Source organism: Nomascus leucogenys, chromosome 13 (genome assembly GCF_006542625.1).
Source record: "Nomascus leucogenys isolate Asia chromosome 13, Asia_NLE_v1, whole genome shotgun sequence".
Classification (NCBI taxonomy): Eukaryota; Metazoa; Chordata; class Mammalia; order Primates; family Hylobatidae; genus Nomascus; species Nomascus leucogenys.
Window position 1 is genome coordinate 103578563 of NC_044393.1, and position 18284 is coordinate 103596846.

At 53.9% G+C, this 18284-nt stretch overlaps 1 protein-coding gene across 1 annotated transcript; it reads left to right on the forward strand.

Moving 5' to 3' along the window:
• Positions 1 to 658: 658 nt before the first annotated feature.
• Positions 659 to 15415, forward strand: LOC115838052. Its single transcript, XM_030826780.1, has 4 exons — positions 659 to 820; positions 1114 to 1169; positions 1324 to 1810; positions 14434 to 15415. The coding sequence occupies exons 1-4, from the start codon at positions 659 to 661 to the stop codon at positions 14560 to 14562; spliced, it is 834 nt and encodes a 277-aa protein (XP_030682640.1). The 3' UTR covers positions 14563 to 15415.
• The last annotated feature ends 2869 nt before the right edge of the window (positions 15416 to 18284 follow it).

Below are 18284 nucleotides of genomic sequence, written 5' to 3' on the forward strand. Positions count from 1 at the left end.
CTCTTGGGCACAAACAAACAGCCTCTTTAAATAAAGCCAGGGAAGGGAAGCATATACCTTTGTACAATTAAAAATAGCACAAGAATGCCAAAATGTATTGGACCTTGCTGTTAATCCGACTCACCTGGCTGGCACTCTGGCCTAATCCTATTTTCTCCTCGCATTAGAATGACTCTACAAGGCTACGTTTTGTTCTTGGGGAGCACAGTTTACCTGGCCAGTGGGCTGAGGATCAGAGAAGCCCCATCACCTAAGGTGGGGAGAGGGGCTGCAGACTGCCCAGCCTGGCCCCAGCCTGCTGGAGGTCCCAGTGCAGAGCCTGCTTGGCGAGACAGAAAGCAAACGAAATCACTCAAGGGAAACTTCGCTGGAGACAAAACACATTCAATTTCCTGAGGACTCTGCTTTCTCTCAGGAATTATTTGCTTTTGCAGAGGCACATTAAACAAATTAAACACTAAAAATGGAAGCTCCTTTGCTTCCTGGCTCAGAAAATAGGTTTTTTTTTTTTTTTTAAAGGATATGGTACAACAGTAATACAAATTAAAGAAAGCAGTAACACTCTAGCTCTTTAAAATAAACTCCTGTGGGCACCTAAAGTCCTTTTTGGCAGATTCTTATCTTGTAGGGCAGTGCAGACAATGGGAGCTTTTGCTAAATGGCTGCTGTCACTCTGCTGACAGTCCAGGAAGCTTCCACGCAGCTATTTGGGCATCTTTTCACACCTTCACCTTCCAAACCGCAGTCCCTGGTGATCCTGACTTTCTCAGCCTGGCTCTGGATCCACACGGGACTGGAGAAGGGGATTTGGTCTGAATGGGTACGTGGGGGGTGGGGCGGGGGGCTGAGCTGAGGAACGCGGTGGTGAAGGAGTCAAATACTGTTATTTCGTATTTTAAGAATGTATTTCTCCTGCACACCCCTCCCTCCCCTGCCCACCCCCCTCTCCCAGTATCATTTCTCTTTGAAATGTCATGAACTTGGCGCTTTCAGACCAAACCGCCGGGCTCAGGCCCGAGACAATGGGATTGTCAGAGGGACCAGCGCGGAGCTTTTTCTGCGTGTTCACGGAGCGTTAAGCCTTTATCCCACAAAACGGCTCTGTCTGACCAGGTCAGACAAAAGCCAACTTGCATCTTCCGCTCCGAGGGGATCTGGGCAGAGCCTGGGTACAGCCCTGCGCGGCCCCAGGGAGAGGGGGAAGAGGGCGCGTGTCCCAAGCCCTGCCAAGTGGCGTGGGGAGGGCGAGGCCCTCCTCGGTCACAGCCACCAACTCTGGTCTCCGAGGACACCCCCTTCCCCCGCCCGCTCCTGTGGCTCTAGGGCGGCCTCCTGGCCGCTGCCTTCTCAGACCCAGGGTCTTCGGCCTGGGCTGGACACCTCAGGCCCCTCAAGTAATTGGCCTCTTGGTGACCGAGCACTGCCTTTCCAGCCGCTCTCTGCGCTCGCCTGCCCCTCCGGCCTCCCCTGGCGGCCACAGGCGTCCGGGGCCCTCGCTCCCCAGTTCCAGGCGTCCCGGGAGCCAGGCGGGCAGCGAGGCGAGTTCTTATGTCCGTGTGAGCGCGGGCGAGTGTATGCGTGCACGTGCACGAGCGTGAGTGTGCGTGTGCGTGAGTTTGAGTGTGCAGGAGCGTGTGAATGTGTACATGTGCACGAACGTGAGTGTGAGTGTGCGTGCGTGGAAGGGCGGCGGGGAGCCTGGTTGAAGGCCGGCTGCCCGCATGGCTGTCAGAGAAAAACAGAAGTGGGAGCCTGCTGCGGGCACCGAGAGGACTTGATGGGAGCCCTGGCGCCCGCTGGGCACCGCGAGGTGAGTGTTGGGGGTGGGGGCCCCAGGTCTCCAGCAGCCCCTGCCCTGTGCGGGCCGCCGCCCAGAGGGTCCCTGCTTGCGGGTCCGGGGCTGGGCGCGCCTGGCCTCCCCTTGCCCCCTGCTCCACTGGCAGGATTCAAGGGACAGGAGCTCTGGGCTGCGGGGAGTTGCCCTGGCCCCGTCCTGAAGCAAAGGGCGGGCGGCGCGAGTGGAGCGTGCGGGGCAGGCTGGGCGGGGGAGGGAGTCCAGGGGAGCCCATGGCATGGCACAGCCAGTGTGGGCTTATGAGGAGGTACAGGCCGGGACCTCAGGCTGTGGGCAGGACCGCAGGCAGCGGCTGGCAGGCTCCAGACAGGCTCAGGGATTTACGTATTTATGCAGTGAGAAGGCAGGGGTTTGGGTGTTCTTTCTCCCTTCTTCCTCCTTGGAATTCAATTTCTTCCAAGGGCAGGGGGCAGGCCCGGAGGGAGGGACAGAGAAACAGGCCTGGAGCCACAAATGCCGCCCCCCATCTGCTCAGCAGGGCTCACTGCCTGAGGCAGGGCTCCCTAGCACAGGGTCTGGGGAAGGCAAGGTGGGGGTATAGGCAACCCAGATAAGGAGGGACTTGCTAGGAAGTGGCCCTGGGTCTTGAGGGGCTGGTTCTATCCCGATTGGTCCCCTGGTGCCTGGAGGGCTGTGGAGGGTCCCAGGCCTAGAGTTGGGGGCTGAGTGGGAAGATGGGCCTCACAACCTGGGATTTCTTTCCAGCTTCTGGGTCTGGATCCGGTCTCCAGCTGTGAAGCAGGAATGGAGGGAAGGAGTCTCTCTGAGACCCTCCACCCTCTACCCTGCAGGAAGAGGTGGATGTGACCTTGAGCATAACCTTGAGCAAGTCTTCCCAGCTTTTTAGGCCTCCACTTCCTCATCTGTAAAAGGAGCTGATGGGGGTAGACCATGTCGAATGTTACTTCTGGCTGAAACATTTTTTGTTTTGTTTTATTTTAATTTGTGCAGAGTTGGACCTACTCTCTCACGGTGCAAATTTATTTCATTTCAGTTTCCGAGGCCAGGCATAGAATCCCTGTATATTCCCAGGGATAGTGACACCTTACGCAGAGGATGGGCAACATAGAAAATAACCCTACCTGGGGGCACAGACAACTTATTCTTTAAAATGACCAAATGAAGCTAAATAGAAACAAAATTTTTTTTTTTTAAGTGAAACGAAACCAATGATGCTGAGACTGAGTTGGCAGGCTGGGGAGGGGAAGTGTGTGTGGGCTCCCTGGGGAGTGCTCCCGGCTGGGTGCAGTCTCGGGTGGCTGGGCTGGGCAGAGGCGTTTCAGGATTTGACGGAAATCTTTGGTCTTGAGCTGTCCTCCCCGACCTGCAGAGGCCAAGGCCTTCCTCCACTGGCTGAAGTTGGTTGGGCTCTGCCCGTCAATCCAAGCCTGCAAATTACTCACGGGGGGCTGCTAGTGCTGCCTGTGCGGGCTGGGGCCAGATGGGGACACTTTGTGGGGGCTGGCCAGCCTGGGACAGCAAGCATCTGCTAGATTATTCCAACCCCTTTCTGTTCCACACACCAGCAGGGGCTGGGGAGGCCGAGAGCCACAGCACAGCTTCAGAGAGGCCCTTTGGAGGTGTTCATAACCCCTCTGCTTCCCAGGAGGGGCACCCAGGGGGAGTTCCAGCCCAGCCTCTTTTCCCACGCCCCCCTTCTCTGGGGGGTGGCTCTGGGGGGTGTCTGGTCTGTGGAGCAGGGTCCAGACCTGCTTGTCTCCACGCTTCTCAACGCCCCCCCCTCCACTGCCTCCTGCCTGGCTTCTCAGCAGCGATGGGTGCTGGAGGTGGACTGCGCCATCTCCCCAGCCCTGCTCACCTGGTGGGGAATCACCACCTGATTGTCACTTTACCCATCTGCATCAGCTTCCTGGCATTGCCTTAGCAAAGTGCCACAAACCGGGGGGCCTACACCACAGGAAAGTGTTCCCCCACAGGACCGGAGTCCAAAGTCCAGGCACGGGCAGGGCCCTTCCTGCCCTGTTGGCCTCTGTTGTTTCCAGGAATGCTTGCTGTCTGGACTCAGAGGTGCAGCATCCCAAGGCCACCTCTGCCTTCGCCATGTGGCTCTCACATGGTGCGTGTCTGCCCTTCCCATCCCGGCTCCTGAAGGAGAGCACTTGGAGAAAAGTGGGGATGCTGGATTGCTGCTCTCCCCACCGCTTGGTGTACCCCCGACGCCCTCCTGGGCCCTCACACCCTGGAGCACCCTGTCCCTGCATCTGCCCTGATCAGGTTGGCTATATGCCGGGCAGCACACAGCCAGGACTTCAGGTTGTGTCCCCTGACTCGGAGTGGAGAAGGGGCAGGCACTGGACCTGCAAACCTCAGCCCCCACGCCTGGCTCCTGCTCTGTCTACGGTGTTTGGGAGTTCACTCAGCCTCCAGGAATCGGCTTTCTCCTCTGTGAGATGGGAAGGCCATTCTGCATCCTAAGTACCCACTGGGCTGAAGATCAAACAAGATACAGGGTACGTGAGTTCCAGGAGCAAGGCTGAGTGTCACTGTTACGGGGGGCGGAGGGGGTGTCCTTGCTCCCAGAGCTGCCAAGATGGTGGTGGGCCGCTTCCAAGATGGCAGCAAGCCTCTTGTTCCCTGACCTGGGGTTCTTGACTTCACGGATTCCAAGGAATGAAACCTTGGGCCATGGGGTGAGTGTTACAGCTCTATTAGAAGCGGTGGGTCACGGAAGAGAACCGTGGAACCCAGCGACTAGTGTTCAGCTCGATTAGGATGAACCCAGGCACTTAGCCCTGCAGGAATAATGGCGAGCCTCTAGCCCGATCGGGAGCGGCAATGAGTGCCTCGCTGGATCAGAAGCACAGCGGACACCCTGCCGGATCCGGAGGGATGGAAGTCAGCGGCGGGTCTGCGACGGCGGCAAACACCAGTGGTGGACGGTGAGCGAAAGCTCAGCTCGAGCCATAACAAACATGGACCAGAAGAGTGTGCAGTTGCAAGACTTAATAGAGTGAAAACAGAGCTCCCATACAAAGGGAGGGGACCCGAAGAGGGTAGCCATTGCCGGCTCCAATGCCTGGGTTTATATCCCGATCATTGTCCCTCGAGCTGTGCTCTCAGGCGATAGATGATTGGCTATTTCTTTACCTCCTGTTTTTGCCTAATGAGCATTTTAGTGAGCTCTCTTTACTACCTGATTGGTCGGGTGTGAGCTAAGTTACAAGTCCCGTGTTTAGAGGTGGATGTGGTCACCTTCCCAGTTAGGCTTAGAGATTCTTACTCAGCCTAGGAAATCCAGCTAGTCCTGTCTCTCATCACCTGGGAGCTTTGGCTCTTTGGGTGGTTCTAAACAGCATCAAGGTTGAGACCAAGGTTATCTTTGGGGTCTCCACCCCCAAAACCTGCCCCTACTTGCTAGTTCCTGCCAGGAAGACCCAGGTGATCAGCTTTCCTCAAAGCCCAGGGCAGAAGCACTCTGGTGGCCGCAGGTGCCTAGAGACAGGCAGAAGGGAGCACCTATGAGTCACTCCTCCACTTCTTCCAGAGACCATACTGTTTTTTCTTGTTTGTTTTTTGAAAGTGTCAAAAAGCCATGGGCACAAAGCCTCCCCTCTGCACTGAGTCTGGGAATCTGGAATAGAAACAGAAGCTCTCTTCCCGGGGGACATCTTTCCTGGCACTGCTCCCCAGCCTCCTCCCAGCTCCAGGCTGAGAAGGGTGTCCCTCCTCCACGTCCCTGTAGCAGCCAGCACTGAGGTCTGCCTCCACCCCAGCCACAGTGTGCTGCCATGTTGTGCTTCTGGGCCTGTCCCCGATGTCAAATCCTAGAGGCTAGGCCTCTTGTCTCTGTATCCCCAGGACAACAGGGCGTTTCACAGGCCTGCAGGCAGCAGGTGCTTAACAAATGGGTGTGAATGCAACCCTGGTCACCTCTCTGTCCACCGGGATGAGGAAGCTCTCCCCTTTGCCTGGAAGTTGTATTCCAAAAAGACATAACATAGGGTAGCATTGAATCAAAGCATCCTTCCCACCCTCAACTCCATAGACAGGGACAAGAAGAGAAGTCTTGTTGCAATGAGGAAGGAAGAGATGTAGGTTAAAGTCCAGACAAGTTACCACAAACCCAGAACATTTAGGATTCCAGCTGTCATGTGCGGGGATCCAGACGCTGCCATCAGAGGGGTGGTGCTGCAGACGGAAAGCAGCTAAAACAGCTGGCCGCGAGCCCGTCCCTCTGCAGCCCTGGGAGATGACTCCTGAAAGCCATCTCAGTCCCAAACCGCAGAGTGATGCCTCAGGCTGTGGCTAACATCCCAAGGCCATGATCTCAGTTAGGACCCCTTCGCCTCCCAAAGAGTTTGCTGGGCTTTCTTCAGTCTTGGGCGGACTTGGATGAGTGATCTTCCCTCCCTGCTAGGACCATTGTGCTTGCAGTTCACATGAACTTGAGCATGGATTTGATCACAGGGATGCAGGCCCGCAGCTGTGCAGACACAGATCCTGCATGAATGCATGCCTGCAGAAATGATGGATGCCATAATTCAAATGCTTAGGCGGTGGGCACACAGACCGGGTGCTCTGTGCACACTTCTCACGTGCAACTAACTCCTTCGGCCCTCAGGACACATCTGTGAGGGTGGCCTGAGATCACCCCCATTTTGCAGATGAGGAAACAGATGTGTGGAGGGCCCGGGACGCGCCAGGCCAGTGTCTGTCAGAGCGTGGGCTGTGCTGTGGGGATGAGGGGCATCTGTGGGCCAAAGCCAAGGCCTTGCTCCTGGGGAATCCACTTAGCTTGACTGCTCAGTGGCCACCTCCACCCATCCCCACCCAGGGGAATAAGTACTGCAGGTCATGTGGGGTGGGGGCAGTCTGCATGCTGGGGGCAGATCCACGCAGATCCTGTGCCTCCAGCAGAGGGGCTGAGGGCAGCACTTGGGTGGCTGTGCCAGGAGGAGCCCAGCCCAGGGAGAGGGTGTGTCCAGCTGGAGTCCTGGCTGCCAAGATCTAGGCAGCAGGGACTTGGGCAGAGCCAGGTCTCATCACGGCATCTCTCAGGCAGACCTTGTCCTCTCATCTGCAGAACAGGGCTACTAAAACCTCCCCATGGAGTTGTTGAGACAAACCAATTGGGGAAAATGGAAAGTACTTTGAAAAGTTTGAAGCTGTGTACAATAGCCATCTGTTGTCCTCAAAGTGAGCGGTCCTTGGGGGCAGGCTTGCTACAAAGTAAACAACCTGGGGCAAAAGGTTTTAGTTGTTTAGACCAGAACATACTGCCTTTCATCAGTGTGGGAAAGAACTGGATGGGGAATTAGACCACGTGGGCTTCAGCCTGTCAAAAGGTGTTTTCAAGTAGCTTATTTTAAGGGCCCTTTTATAATAGCTCATTAGCTCAAAATGTTTGACATTTTATAATGAAGATGGGGCGAACAGGTGCCTTCATCAGGTGGGAATTCTGGGGGTGTTGTTGTGGCTAAGGGTGGTCCCTTCGATTGTCATTCATGTTCTGTCTTTCCTTCAGTCCCCTTGTGTCTAAAAACAATGCATTCTTATTGGGACTGCAATTTTGGTCGTAGAAAAGCCTTTTGGTCTGAGGTTCCTGGGGCCATGTGGCCATTGGATGAAGAAGCGTTAGGTGGAGTTTATCTAAACTATAAAATAGATTAAGATTAAAAAAAAAGAATAGGCCAGCCTTTGTCAAGGGGATAATTAAGATAAAAAAAGAAAGCATAAGCATCACCAGGGTTTGCCCACTTTATGGCCCTAGGAACAAAAAGCAGACACTCCTCCAATCCCATCAGTTTCCAGAGGAAGAAACTGAAGTCCTCAGTGGTCCAGTGAGTTACCTGATAGCTGCTTACTCTCCCACTCTTACTGATTTCATCAATCCACAGGTTTGTGCCAATGAGTCATATCTGCAAATTTTTCAGTCCAGTTAGGAAGGCAAAGCCACGGACAAGAAGCACCAAGGGGAGGGCAAGGGCTCAGTGTCATGGAGAGTATGCCAGGTGGTAGGAGTTCCTGGAAGGGAGGGAAGCTCCGCGGAGGCTGGGCCTTTCCGAGGGCTCGGAGGAGGGCAGGGGTTGACCAGAGAAGGCCTCCTCTGCACCTGTGCCCCATCCTTCCAGTCCAGGCCTGCTGGACTTTCCGTTGCAGGACTGGTGCCTCTCACAGTGAAGACTGTAGAAGGTGCATGCACTCCCCGGGCCCCTGTGGTCCTCCCAGCTCAGTGGCAGCATCCCTCCTGTGATCTCTGTCAGCCCCAGGAGCTGCAGCACTGCCCCCCACCAGACGATTGGCTGCTGCCCTCAGTGGCTCCCAGAAGCCAAAGGCAGTCTGCAGCTGGCCTGAGCGAGCCCTTCAGGGGTCCTCTAGTAATCGGGTTCCCTGAGCTCTTCCTGTGTGCAGACTGTGCTGTGTTCATTGCTGCCCAGCAGCAGGGCAGGTGGGCCAGGGCTGCTGTAGCGTCCTCCCTTCCCAGAGAAGGGGAAGAACGAAGCCCCAGGAAGGAAATGAGCTGTTCAAGGTCATGGGTGGCAGTGAGGGGAGCCCCTGGAACCCGAGGCCATGCCACGTCCTCTGGGGTCAGATGGGAGCGGGTAGGGAGGGGCAGGCACCCCTGACCCAAACCTTGGAAAGTGTGTCTCTTGTGTGCTGTGAAGAAGCGTAGTTCCCCATTTTACAGTGGAGAGGACAGATCATTTGTGGGGGGATCACCAGGTGGCAGGGCATGGAGCCAGAATTTAAGTCCAGGTTTCCTGATGCCAAAGCTGGCCAATCCTCAACTTCTATGCTGAAGTCAACCTTCAGGCCAGGTTGGTGCTGCCCTGGCTAAGAGGCACTGGCCAGGGAGCCTCTTCTCCCAGACACAAGCCAGATCCTCTGTACATAGAGGGGCCCCCAGAGCACGCCAGGCATGGGTGCCACATCCCAGCAAGGCAGCCCCAGGTGGATGCGCTGGGGTTGCGGCGGGGGGCTTGCTTCCCAGGAACATGGACCAGGTACAAGCGTCCAAGCTGGGAGGATGCTTGGAGAGCAGCTGCCTGGTGGGAGAAGATCAGGAAAGACGCCCCTGAAAGGACTTCAGAGTCAGGACCCATCTGTCCCCTGGAACCACACAGTATGCACCACCAACTCTGGAAAGATTCAGGTGAAATGCTCAATTTCTGCCTTCTTTAGAGGACTGGGCTGTATGAACGGTCATATGTTAAGTGGGAGGTGGCAGTGACGGGCTGGCACAGATGAAGCTGTCACTGCTTATATCAGCTGCTGAAATTATGTGCTCTTTGAACTAAGCAAGGGAGAGCCAAACTCTCTCATTTATCTCTGTGAAGTCCTCCAGTCATGTTTATACCATGAAATAGGACGGGAAATTTGAGCAGAAGCACCTTGGCCCAAAGCTTAAGAATCCGCTTGTCGAGTGCTCATGGCCATCAGCACTGCCCAGCTTCATCGGAGCCACAGCCAGAGATTCAGAGATGGGTGGACAGAGACACCAACATGCTTCTCACTCAAACCACAGCTCAACTCACTGCGTTATGTGCCAAGGGCAAGGAAGGTTCTCATCAATGTTGGTGACTAAAGACATTCACGTCCAAACTAATTCAACATTATTTCTTCTTTCTTTCTTTCTTTCTTTTTCTTCCTTCCTTCCTTCCTTCCTTCCTTCCTTCCTTCCTTCCTTCCTTCCTTCCTTTCTTTCTTTCTTTCTTTCTTTTTCTTCTTTCTTTCTTTTTTTAGATGGAGTCTCGCTCTTGTTGCCCGGGCTGGAGTGCGGTGGTGTGATCTGGGTTCACTGCAACCTCCACCTCCCAGGTGCAAGCGATTCTTCTGTCTCGGCCTCCCAAGTAGGTGGGATGTTACAGGAGCGCACCAGCACGCCCAGCTGATTTTTGTATTTTTAATAGAGATGGGGTTCTGCCATGTTGGTCAGTCTGGTCTAACTCCTCACCTCAAGTGATCCGCCCACCTCGGCCTCCCAAAGTGCTGGGATTATAGGTGGAGCCACTGTGCCTGGCCAACATTATTTCTTAAGAACAGTGTGTCTTCATAAATTGCGTATGTTTGAGTGGGAAAAAATCATTAAGTATAAAAATTCACAGTATAGTATTTCTTGGTAAATACCACAAAATGGCACTTTGGGAGGCTGAGGCAGGTGGATCTCTCGAGTCTAGGAGTTTGAGACCAGCCTGGGCAACATGGCAAAACCCCGTCTCTACAAAAAATACAAAAATTTGTGGTGTGTTGTGTTGGCATGTGCCTGTAGTCACAGCTACAAGGGAGGCTGGGGTGGGGGGATCACTGGAGCCTGGGAGGTCAAGGGTGCAGCGAGCCGTGATCACACCACTGCACTCCAGCTTGGGCAACGGAACAAGATCCTGTCTCAAAACAAAACAAAACAAAACAAACAAAAAAAAAAAAAGAAGAAGAAGAAAAGCATAATGCATTTATCTCCCAATTTCATTAAAATATGAGTGTGACACCCGGTGTACAAGGGTTGTATACTAACCTAAGGCTGGCGTGGCTGAGAGTTCACAGTTCACATAACTGAACTCCAAATCCTACCGTCTTGAAAGGGTCCACGCCTGCTGGAGTCTAAAATGTCGGAGAGCTAGTTTCAATATGCACAGCCTGGGAGGCAGGATCAATAATGCATCCTCCTTCACAACCACAGGTTCTACAGCTGTGGATAATATTGCAGAGAAAGCGGAGCCAGTGCAGTCCCTGAAGCCAACATGTGAACAGCCTGGAGTCAAACGTTTAAGGAGCCTAAGCTCGAAGTGGCGATGATTTCAGAAAATGTGCAGTCATTCAATACTCAAATGTTTCTTTCCTTTTCTATGTTCATATTAGACCTTGTGATAAATTGAAGGAGTTAAAGCAGTCCGTTTATTTTAGGTGGGCCCAGCCCAGTTATGAACATGTTGAAACCTAGGAGGCCAAGAGGACCCACCGAAAACCCTTCCCCAGTAAGGGCTGATGTGGCACCCCTGCAAACCCACTCCCTCGGGGCAGGAGATGCCTCCTCTGCAGAGTCCTGTTTCTGAAATCTGTGCAGTGTGTCCAGATGAGTAGAGATCAGGACACCGTGAGGGAGAGCTGGGAGTACCCAGAGCTCTGCACAGGGGTGGAGAGGATGGCCAAAGCGGTCCCAGGTTGGAGAGAAGTGGAAGAGAGCCATGAGCCTCCTTGCCCGCCAAGGACCCCGTGTTCAGCCCACCTGCGGGGAACAGACCTCAGCTTCACTTCCCCCTGTGGGGCCCATGTCCATGAGGGTTTGACCCTAGAGACAGAATACTCTCAGATTGCAGCTTTCAAAAGTCAGCCCACTTTCTAAAGGGCTCCCCAAATGGGAAATCAGAGTACTGTGTAATTCTGTAAAGTTTCTGAAATTTCCATCCTAAGCATTGGAAAAAAGGGTAAAAATCCAAAAAGTCAAGAAAAGAGCCATTTACCACTGCTCAGAAGAAAGAGTATAAAATATGTGCATTTGCTTTTCATGGAAAGTATGAAAAACCAGTTATGTGTTGCTTTAGGAATTGGGCTGGGCTTTGAAAGCTGGAAAAGACAATTTGAAATTCAATTTTAAATTAGTGATGCTTTCTCTGGAATCTCCATTTTGTGCCAATAGCCCTAGCAGCACGAGATCAAATTTTCCTTAGATATCAACCAAATGGCTTTCCTCGGAAGCTCAGGGGCGACCCACAGAGCGAGGGAGGGCCTTCTCCTGCCACCTCACCAGGGCAATCAGAACTGATGTTTCTATCAGATGCCAGGTGTTTTCCTGCTGCCTTTGGTGACAATGATGGAAATGCCATTTTGCACAGATCGGGTTTGAAAGACCTTTTCCAGACTTGCTTTGGGAAAAGCACGGTTTTGCGCTGAGATGGGTGATCTTTAGATGCTACCTGGAAGGAATCCCTGGGGATTCTTTGTGGTGTGGCTCTGCCTGCGGATAGATGTCCCAGGAGCTGTTGAAAGGTGGCCACCCATTTCTCATTTCCCGTCATGATGGACTTTGCCCGGCGTTCCATAATGGCGCAGCCTCACCCGCCTGGCCAACTTCAACCTTTCTACCCAAAGCACCAATACCGAGCCTGTGTCTGGTCTTTGTGTGAAACACTTTCTTCCTAAGTAATCCTAGGGAGGAGGAGAACCCGGGAGCAGCAGGGAGCTGCTGAGAGGCAGGCCTTGGCCTCCTATCTGCCTGCAGGGCCTCTGCATGCTGGGGACTCGGGTGACCGGGAACACAGGTGCCTCCCGCCATCCTTGCTTGGCAGTGCTCACCAGGCAGGCTTCTTTCTGAAGGTGTCTTCTGGAAACAATAGCACAGGGGTTTTTCTTCACATGGCTGGGAACAGCATTGTCTGGAAGAGGCGGACTCGGGCAGGTTCCAGGGGCAGGCGTTACCCTGAGCAAACACTATTTTCTGCTGTGAGTATTTTGGCTCCAGTGAATCGGTGTGTGAATGCTCAGCAGTCCCACATCAGAAAGCCAGCAGCTGCAGAGCACTCATCCACAGGCGCGGACAAAGAGGCTGCGATCTCATCCGCTTTGCAGAGGACCGTGCCACGGTGACTTACCCCAACTCGCATCTCTTCCCGTTCTCCAGGCCCATTGTTCCTGCAGCCATGTTTCTGAATTTACAATATTTAATTGCAGCTTGACAAAAAAAAAAAATCCCTGCTTAAGGATGTTTTAACAATGGCATGCCAGGGAGCTGGCTCATAATCACACAAGGTAGTGAGTGGCCTTGTGTGACTGCTGAGCAGAGGGCCTGGGCAACCTCTGAGGGTCCCTCCTGCCCCAGGGACCAGCAGGACAGATAAAAACCCTCTCGGAAGGGATTTGCACTCACAAACGTGAAAGCGCATGGGTTAGCCCTGGGGACAGCTGCTGCCACCCTCGGCTTCATCCAGAGTTGTATGACTTTCAGCCACCACGGACCAGACAGGCATATCAGAACTTAGTACTCACCCACCACATGAGGTCTGCGGCAAGTCACCTGGGCTCATCATCAAATACCGGACAAGAGGAGAAAACAGACCTGCCACCTAACCCTTCCGATGTGTCACCCCTCTACCCCATCCCTGCCACGTAAAGGGAAAAGAGTCAGTAGTAATGTTGGGTGGGAGTGTTGGGCTGTGGTTGAGAGTTCTTATTTATTAATAGTTCATTCTTAAGCTTTCTTAGAAACAGGGAACTTACTCTATAAAGGGAACCAGCAATTCATATTTAATTTTTTTTTTTTTTGAGACGGAGACTCACTCTCTTGCCCAGGCTACAGTGCAGTGGCATGATCTCGGCTCACTGCAACCTCTGCCTCCTAGGTTCAAGCAATTCTCCTGCCTCAGCCTTCCGAGTAGCTGGGACTACAGATGCGTGCCACCACGCCCTGCTATTTTTTTGTATTTTTAGTAGAGACAGGGTTTCACCATGTTAACCAGGATGGTCTTAATCTCCTGACCCAGTGATCTGCCCACCTCGGCCTCCCAAAGTGCTGGGATTACAGGCGTGAGCCACTGCGCCCGGCCAAATTTTATGTTTTTTAGAGACTGGGTCTTACTGTGTCACCCAGGCTTGAGTACAGTGGTGCCATGATAGCTCACTGCAGCCTCAGCCTCCTGGGCTCAAGCAATCCTCCTGCCTCAGCTAGGACTACGGGCATGCATCATCATGCCTGGTTATTTAAAAAAATTTTTTTATAGTGATAGAGTCTCACTATGTTGCCCAGGCTGGTCTGAAACTCCTGGGCTCAAGCGACCCTCCTGCCTCGGCCTCCCAAAGTGCTGGGATTACAGACATGAGCCACTGCACCCGGCCTGGAACCAGCACTTTCTAAGACAGTCAAGGTCAGGAGGAGTTGGCCTGCTGGAGATGAATGTGCACGGGCTTTGGAGTCAGCAAAGCCGAGCTGGAGTCTTGCCGCTGCAGAGCAGTGAGATGTTAGCCACGGATTTAATTTTCCTGAGTTTCCATTTCTTTTATCTGTAAAATATTGTTAAACACGAAGTGGTGTTGTAAGTATTGAATGAGATCCTGGGTCTGAAGCCTTCACAAAATGGCAACCCACTGACACACTCGGTGCCACCATGCCGCCACCATGACCCCATGGCATCAGTTTTGTACGGAGCTTCAGTGCTGGGCTCCTACTCACAGAGCAGCTTGTGGAGCACCTACTCCACGGTGGTGGAAGCAGGGAGAGATGACACTCATGGTTTTGCCCTGGAGAAGCTTACAGGTCCCACAGCTGTAAAGGCAAAGGGGCACGAGGTTGTCTGGCCAATGCTGGCTCCAGGCATGACCCGAGTGTGGTGCTGAGGAATGGGACAGCTCCACAGAGGAGCTGCCTCTCAGGGGGTGGTCAACAGGGAGTTTGGGCCTAGGGGTGCCAGTGAGGCAGGAAAGGACATTTTGGCAAAGTTCAAAGCACAGGACCATGGCAAGGCCAGGCAAGTTCCTGGAGCTTCTGGGGGTCCGAGGTGTGCAGGTGTAGGTGAGATGAGGCTCAGGGCAGCATGTGAGCTTCTATCCTGTAGGGAAGGGGAACCCGGGCTGGGGTTGGGGGTGTGGGCTTGTGATCAAAGAATGACATTGCCATCTTTTTGTTTCAGGAGAACAATATTGCCAAGAATATCTGGATGGATGAAGGTGGCCGGCAAATCGTCAGAGGCAACTCGGACAGTCCAGAGGAGGATGGCGCAGAGCCAGGGGAGGCACAGGGAGGCGGCAGGCAGATCTGAGAGGCGTCACCAAGGCAGCACTAAGGAAGGAGAGCAGGGACAGTGACTGCCTCGGGCTGCTGCAGCTCAGGAGGCCGAATGACGCCCTTGACCAAGAAACACACGATTGTAGATTTAATTGTTTTCGAAAGACTTCGCCCTGCTCTGTAGGATTGGCGGCTCGATTGGCATTCTGCCTACTTCACAGATGTGGCAGCCGAGGCTTGGAAAAATGCAGTAATTTGCCCATGATCTTGTAGCTAGCAAGGGCTGAAACCAGAACTAGGGCCTCTGCTCCAAACTGAGCGCTGTTTTGACTGCTCCGCAGCTACTTCCCAGGACCCCGCAGAACAGCCAATGCAGGGAACTGTGCCCCCATCCGCTTCCTTTGGGACTGCCTTCCTCTGTCCCCTTGGTGCTCAGGGCCCTGCGTTGGGCATCTGTTGGGGCCGGCTGCTGACTGGCACTGCCTGGTGCCCTCCTGGCTCCTCCCACAGTTTCCCAGACCCCCGAGGTCCCAGTACTCACACTGCGGGGCCGACAAACAGCAGGTGTCCTTGCGTCTGACTAAAATGACATCCACTTAGTGTGGTGACATTGGTTGTTCTGGGTTGCCCAGATGCTTAGCTCAATGTTGAATGTGAGAACTGAGGAGAACTAATTTCTGCTTAATTCATGTCCTCTTTGTTAGTGGAACAATTTCATTTCAAAATGGAAACACACTTGGGAGAAATTTTTTAAAAGGGATTCTAGTAGTGAAGAGATGGAGAACAGCTATTCGGGAATCTTTATTCCTTTCCACTCTGCCCCAACTCCCTGGATCCTACCCCAGCACCCCAGGCCATTTAATCACTCTGTTCCTTGCCCTTTCTGAGCTCTTCCTTCCTTAATTGCTTGTAACTAGCATCTCAACACTTGATGATCGTCTCCCAGATATGGGTTGGGGCTGTCACCCAGTGGGAACCTGGGTTTTCTGGCTGGTGAAGACACCTCCTGCAGGCATGAACCTTGTTTTAGTTTAGCTGTTACTCTCTGTTTCCACATACCCTCCACAGTGCTTGAGACATAATAGTAGCTCAATAGACGGGGTGCCGTGGCTCGTGCCTGTAATCCCAGTACTTGGGAAGCCAAGGTGGGCAGATCGCTTGAGTGCAAGAGTTCAAGATCAGCCTGGACAACATAATGAAACCTCATGTCTACCACAAACACACAAAAAAAAAATTAGCTGGATGTGGTGGCACACACCTGTGGTCCCAGCTACTCAGGAGGCTGAGGCAAGAGGATCGCTTGAGCCCAGGAGGTTGAGGCTACAGTGAGCCATGATCGCGCCACTGCACTCCAACCTGAGTAGCAGAGCAAGACCCTGTCTCAAAAAAAAAAAAAAAAAAAAGTAGCTCAATAAATGCATGACTGGATCTCAGCTGAGGAGGGAAGAGTGAGGCGAAGGGCGATGAACTGGAATCACCCTGGCGGCCTCTTTAAACCCAACATCCTCAATCTGTACATACACACATTGGCACCCACAGGGGGACCTGACTGAAGGCTGCAACATGAGTAGCAATCCAGTGGTGACAGCCACCAATTATGACATAGGACACAGGGATACGATGGAAACACTCCCCATGGATAGGGCAGGTGGTGAGAGGCTGTTCTTAGAGTCCTGTTCTGCTGGAGCTGGCTCCCGGCTCACAGGATCCGGCCGTGCACATCTCTGTAGCGCCTGGTTCAGACTCTTCTCTTCTGAGGCTGGAAGTTGGCCTTGGTGGGGGCAGCTCGTGGGGTGCCCCAGAGCCGGTTAGTGACCATGGCCCCTCACAGCCGGCTTGGACTGCTGCTGCGTTCCCAGGGAATGGGTTCCTCAGCAGCAATTGTGCCCCCGTGGCAAAGGGAAGCGAACAGACTTTGAGGGTTTGTTTTTTAAACACTTGAGGTCTGACAAGGCCTTAGTCCAGATGTAAGCAGAAAACCTGGGTCTCCATGGCCTCAGACCAGCCACCTCCCAAGCCCAAACCTCACCTTTAATATGGCACACAGTCTCACACAACTTTTCCCAAGATATCAGTAATAATGGGTCATGCTGATGTGGCTCTTAAGATGGGCCAAGCACTGGTGCAAAGAACTTTCTATGCATTAATCATTTAATCCTTCCGAAAACCCTATTGGGTGGGTAACAGTGTTTCCCTCCAAGTTGAGGACACCGAGTGTTACAAGCTGAATTGCGTGTCCCTAAATGCTATGTGGAAGTCCTCACCCCAGAACCTCAGGGCATGGCCTTATTCAGAAGCAGTGTCCTTGCTGATGGAATGAGTTAGGCTGAGGTCAGGCTGGAGTGGGCAGGGGCTGCTCCAATATGACTGTGTCCTTCTGTGTCCGAATTGATGGGTTCTTGGTCTCACTGACTTCAAGAATGAAGCCGGGGACCCTCGCAGTGAGTGTTACAGTTCTTAAAGGCAGCATGTCCGGAGTTTGTTCCTTCTGATGTTCGGATGTGTTTGGAGTTTCTTCCTTCTGGTGGGTTCGTGGTCTCGCTGGCTCAGGAGTGAAGCTGCAGACCTTCGTGGTGAGTGTTACAGCTCTTAAGGCGGTGCGTCTGGAGTTGTTCCTTCCTCATGGTGGGTTCGTGGTCTCGCTGGCTTCAGGAGTGAAGCTGCAGACCTTCGAGGTGGGTGTTACAGCTCATAAAGGCAGTGTGGACCCAAAGAGTGAGCAGTAGCAAGATTTATTGCAAAGAGCAAGAACAAAGCTTCCACAGTGTGGAAGGGCACCTGAGTGGGTTGCCACTGCTGGCTCGGGCAGCCTGCGTTTATTCTCTTATCTGGCCCCACCCACGTCCTGCTGATTGGTAGAGCTGAGTGGTCTGTTTTGACAGGGCGCTGATTGGTGTGTTTACAATCCCTGAGCTAGACACAAAGGTTCTCCGAGTTCCCGCTAGACTCAGGAGCCCAGCTGGCTTCACCCAGCGGATCTCGCACTGGGGCTGCAAGTGGAGCCGCCTGCCAGTCCCATGCCGTGTGCCTGCACTCCTCAGCCCTTGGGTGGTGGATGGGACTGGGCACCGTGGAGCAGGGGGCGGTGCTCGTCGGGGAGGCTGGGGCTGCACAGGAGCCCACGGAGGCAGGCGGGGGTAGGGGGAGGCTCAGGCATGGCGGGCTGCAGGTTCCGAGCCCTGCCCCACGGGAAGGCAGCTAAGGCCGGGCGAGAAATTGAGCATAGCAGCTGCTGGCCCGGGTGCTAAGCCCCTCACTGACCGGGGACAGTGGGGCCAGCCGGCCGCTCCAAGTGTGGGGTCCGCCGAGCCCACGCCCACCCGGAACTTGCTGCTGGCCCGCAAGCACCGCGAGCAGCCCCGGTTCCACCCGCGCTTCTCCCTCCACACCTCCCCACAAGCTGAGGGGGCCAGCTCGGCCTTGGCCAGCCCAGAAAGGGTCTCCCACAGTGCAGCAGTGGGCTGAAGGGCTCCTCAAGTGCCGCCAAAGTGGGAGCCCAGGCAGAGGAGGCGCCGAGAGCGAGCGAGGGCTGTGAGGGCTGCCAGCACTCTGTCACCTCTCACTTCTAAGACCAGAGGAGACACAGAGACACCTGGGGGAGACCAAGTGGAGAAGGAGGCGGAGACGGGAGTGATTTATCTGTAAGCCAGGTGACGCCAAGAGTTACCAGTGGCACCAGCAGCTAAGAGAGGGGCCAGGGACAGACCCTGCCTCGAAATTTCCAGAAGCAGCCGGCCCTGCCGACCCCTGGATCTC